This window comes from Hibiscus syriacus, unplaced genomic scaffold, assembly GCF_006381635.1.
Source record: "Hibiscus syriacus cultivar Baekdansim isolate YM2019G1 unplaced genomic scaffold, ASM638163v2 tig00111973_pilon, whole genome shotgun sequence".
NCBI classification, from domain to species: Eukaryota; Viridiplantae; Streptophyta; class Magnoliopsida; order Malvales; family Malvaceae; genus Hibiscus; species Hibiscus syriacus.
The window spans coordinates 597,830-602,880 of record NW_024063225.1 but is presented as its reverse complement, the minus strand read 5'-3'; the positions used below and the strand labels follow the sequence as shown (position 1 = coordinate 602,880).

Genomic DNA, 5,051 nt, shown 5'->3' with positions numbered 1-5,051 from the left:
TAAAATATTGAAAAATCTAAAGATTTTATTCTATGTTTAATCGGGTGACACTTTTAAAATATTTAACAATTAGCATTCAATATTAATAATTAAACACATTTGATAGAATAATTAAAGCAATTAGAATGAAATTGATGACTAAATTGAGTTGAATCGAAATTCGGGGAACAAATTATAGTGATTTGGGGACTAAAATAAAATAAACCAAAACCCACATCCCACAACCAAAACACGTTAAAAATAGGGTGATTTAATGAAATAATTTCAACAAAAGTTTCCTCACTATAGAAGACAATATTTTAGGATAAGCCTCATTTTTATCTCTTCAAAAAAATTTCCTCGACCAAATTCTCTTTACTTGGTCGAAAATCTCATCCCAAATCCTTCAATTGTTAATCCAAGCTCATCCAATGTTCATCCTAAAAACCTATTTTTGATCTACCATAAACACTAAAACACCACTCAAAATATGTTTTTAAAGATCAAACACCCAAACTTTTCCAAGAACACCAAATGTTCATCTTTCAAAATCCAACTTTGATCTTCCACTAAAACAACCCAAACAAGTTATTTTTGGATCAAACACCCAAAATTTTCAACATCTTTCTTAAATCTACCCCAAAATGTCCAAGAACAAAGCCTAAACTACACCCAAATCCAATAGCATTTTCCCAACTTCTCTAAACCGAAACTACCAACACCCTAAACTGAAACCCATCGGCCACCATCTTCCCCACCAGAATCCAACGTCGGATGAGCTCCGGTCACCACTCCTCACCACTGATGAGCTTCGTTCGAACCATAAAAAAATATAAGAAAAAAAACAAAGCTAAGATCACCTCAAACCCTGAATCAATGACGAGCAGTGGTGGACAAACTCTGAAGGTAAAAACTTCTTCTTCTCTAACTTATTGCTTCGAAAATCCTTGGATTAATGCCTTGATTTCTCTTGCTAATGGTGTATTTTCGTTGTGTCTCGTGTGTTTAATTCTAATGATTGAAGCCCCTTTTATATTGATGAAATCGACTCTTAATCTAACCGTTCCCGCTAAAAAATGGTTAGAACGAGCTTAGATTCGAGAATGATCTTGAGCTCTAATTTTCCTCTTTTTTTTTTTTAAATTTTTTGCATGTTCGAAATGACTGGAGGTACGACTGCAGCTCACCAAGGAAGATAACCGGACTGGCGCGTGTGACTCACGCATCGGTGACGCACCATCGAACTCTTCGACCAATGGGACGCACTGATGGAGGAGTGCAGGCTTTCTTGAATGATGCAATCTTAGCCATTGAATCCAATCTAGATCCAATGGTTAAGATTGTTTTGTGTTTCTTTCACATGACTTGATGACGTGGCTCAATGAGAACCCTTGGATCTACCTCTTCATCCAATGGCTCTAAAGAAATTGTGTTTCTTTGACAAAGATGGATGAGGTTTCAAAAAGCTAGGCCCTTGGATCTATGACTCATCAATGGTCCACAATGGCTTCACAAGGATAAAAAAAAAATGTCATCATCAAGCCTAAAAAGTAGCACCACAATTAATATGCTGTTTTATTTTAAAGGCATAAAGCAAACAAATACCCCTAACGTTTGACAGTATATGAAAATTTTCCCCTATTGTTTTTTTGGAACATTTGACCCCACAACGTTTTATTGTGATTCAAAAGTCACCCCCGTTGGATGGAAACCGTTAGTCAACTGACGGTCAACGCCCCCATCTGACTAAGCAAGCACATGTGGACACAAATGATGATGTGTCGTGTCCACGTCACTAATGTATGCTGACATGGAATTGACATGTCAGATTTTTTTTGTTAAAAATTAATATTTTTAAGAATTTTGTACTAATGAGAGAGCAACACGTGTCACTCTCCTATTGGTGCGGATTGAAAAGAATGAATAAAAGCCTACTTGCATGGAAAGGGACTCGAACCTAGTGCAAGGGCATGAATTGGGATGACTCTTTCCACAAGGCCAAGCATAGTACTCAATTTTGTAAAGAAACAAAACCTTATTTAACCCATAATAAATGTTCGGTTTAATTAAACAAAATAAAATACATGTTTCAAATATCTCACAGGCATATGAAATGGGGGAGACTCAATTATTCCCAAAATATTAGAGTTTAGAAACCCCAATATTTCGAATAATTTATCCTCTCAAATTCTTCATTTTCCTTCAAGCAACAACTTCTAACCGATTACACAATCGTTTATTTCGAAGGTGAGTTGATTTTTTTGAATCGAATCATTAATTATTTCCTCAATTTCGAATGAGTTTTCAACTAAGTTTTGTTAAATGTTTTGAGTTTGTGCGGGTTTCGAATGGCTTGAAGGTGAGAAATGATGCTCGATCTAGTTGTTCGATTACGCAAAAATTCGGTTGGATTATGAAGTTAGAGGTGAGAAATGTCGCTCGATCTAGTTGTTTTTCTCATTGATTTGGTTCAATCAGCTGCTTTTTACTTGACATTAACCGTTTTTATTTTTTTTATTATAGTTTTGAATTATGATTATTATTTTTTGATTGGGTTAACGTGGATTATCTGACTTGGCATTCTTATAATATTTTGTGATTGAGATGGATACCAACTTTGTTTCTCTTTTGATCATTACCTCTCTGATGAGGTCTCGAGGATGGAAGAGAAGCTTAAGTTGACTGAATCTCTTCTGGAAAGCAAGGTATTGTTGTGGGGAAAAAAATTCAAGCTTACCTTGTGTTGGTATGTTGCTATAATTAGTTAATAAACATGTTCTGCAGAATCTTGAAATAAAGAAAATAAATGATGAGAAGAAGGCATCGATGGCTGCTCAGTTTGTAGCTGAGGCCACTCTGACAAGGGTCCATGCTACTCAAAAGGACGATGATATGCCTCCTATTGAAGCAATTCTTGCACCCTTGGAGGCTGAACTGAAGCTTGCGCGGCAAGAGGTTTTGTTGTGATTTTTGAACTATTGCTTCTGTCTCACAAAAATAATTTAGATTTTTTTATAAATTATATGTGATAGTTTTTTCTCCCATTGATTAGTTATTTTGGTTTAAATAGTTTAGATGTTTTATAAATTATATGTGATAGATTTATCCATTTAAAAGTCATTTGATGGAGGCACAAGATCTTTAGAGAGAGCTAAATCACTTTTAAATGGAACATGCTCAAATAGTTCATTCAACCATCCTTCCGATGGAACCAAGGAGGGTGAGGCACCAAATGATGAAAACCCCACTGATTTCCAGCCTGTGGACACAAAGGATAATGTTCCATCAATATTGTACGATTTTTCTGCAGAAAGAGGTCATAGCTTTGAGGAAAGCTGGTTACGAGAAAGATCAAAGGCTCAAGGATAAAGATGATGCAATTGAGGTTTATGCTTTGTTCTTTAAGTTCAATACCATTGGAATTTATCCTTCAGGATACATGCTTAATTAATCCTTGTATTTTCAGATGCTTGCTTAGAAGGTGGAAACCTTGACAAAGGCAATGGAAGTTGAGGCAAAAAGATGAGAAGAGAAGTGGTTGCAATGGAGAAAGAGGTTGCTGCCATGCGTGTGGAGAAAGAACACGAGAATAGGGCCAAACAGTTTGGTAACAACTCTAAGGGATCTACTGCCCAGCTGCTTACCGGAAGGTGCTTTTATTCTTTACTTGATTGTTTATATTTAAATTTTGTTCTTTCTCTATATTGTTTTTGTTGCACTTTCCCATTATTTTGTGGGTAAGCAGCCATGGTGCCAAGTGCCAACCTGCATATTATAACTTTAGCATGTTTGCATTTTCATTTTTATTTCAATTTTCAAAGATTGTTTCTTTTGATGTTTTAATTTATACCGTCTTGCTAACCTGAAATTTATATGCGATAAAAAATGACCTAGGTTTCTAATAGACAGTGTTCTTCCCATGTCTGGATCCCGTGTTTGCTTAGGACTGCATTGAATTAGTAGAATAATTGTCGTCTTGCTGATCAAATTAATGCCTTTTGAAAAATGGAGCATCATAGCATCATAATTACTTCATCAAGCTTTTTCAAAATCTTTTGATACCTAAAACTAACCTCATCTTTCAGTTCCTTGATTTCACGACAATATTTGTTTTCATATACAAGTTTGGATTTTTTTTCTTCACATGGGATTCATATGATGAAATTGTCTTTTTCTCTATTATTTTGTCAGCTTCTTTGAGAACCTATAGGCGTAGCCTGCTTAGAAGAAAAAGTATTCGAGCAATAAAATGAGAGAGTGTGTTTTATTTTGTTTAATTAAACCGAACATTTATTATGGGTTAAATAAGGTTTTATTTCTTTACAAAATTGAGTACTATGCTTGGCCTTGTGGAAAGAGTCATCCCAATTCATGCCCTTGCACTAGGTTCGAGTCCCTTTCCATGCAAGTAGGCTTTTATTCATTCTTTTCAATCCGTACCAATAGGAGAGTGACACGTGTCGCTATCTCATTGGTACAAAATTCTTAAAAATATTAATTTTTAACAAAAAAATACATGTCAATTCCACGTCAGCATATATTAGTGACGTGGACACGTCACTAATCATTTGTGTCCACATGTGCTTGCTTAGTCAACTGGAGGCGTTGACCGTCAGTTGACTAACGATTTCCATCCAACTGGGGTGACTTTTGAATCAAAATAAAACGTTATGGGGTCAAATGTTCCAAAAAAAAACAATAGGGGCAAATTGGCAAATACTGTCAAACGTTAGGGGTATTTGTTTGCATTATGCCTATTTTAAAATTGAAAGCAAAACAATTCCCCCCATTTCCCACAAAAACCAGTGGCTAGGATGAAATATTAGGGCTAGGATTTTTTGTTTTTTGTTTATTATTTATGCATATATTAGTAACAATGTTGGCTATTATTTGGGCCTATATAAAAACAATGTAATGGACTATTACCAAATGAAATGGACTAGCTAAAATGCAAACTATATAGTATATACTAACTATAGCATAAACTAATTTTTTAATATCTAATATAATATGCAATACTATTTATAATATGCAATTATTTAATATGAAACTATATGACATGCAATGCAATT

At 34.8% G+C, this 5,051-nt stretch overlaps 1 protein-coding gene and 1 pseudogene across 1 annotated transcript; both read left to right on the top strand.

Moving 5' to 3' along the window:
* The first annotated feature begins 2,629 nt into the window (after positions 1-2,629).
* LOC120173586 (microtubule-associated protein 70-3-like) lies at positions 2,630-2,999 on the top strand. The gene is made up of 2 exons (XM_039180694.1): positions 2,630-2,684; positions 2,764-2,999. The coding sequence occupies exons 1-2, from the start codon at positions 2,640-2,642 to the stop codon at positions 2,944-2,946; spliced, it is 228 nt and encodes a 75-aa protein (XP_039036625.1). The 5' UTR covers positions 2,630-2,639; the 3' UTR covers positions 2,947-2,999.
* Positions 3,000-3,099: 100 nt separating this feature from the next.
* Positions 3,100-4,189, top strand: LOC120173588 (annotated as a pseudogene).
* Positions 4,190-5,051: the final 862 nt, after the last annotated feature.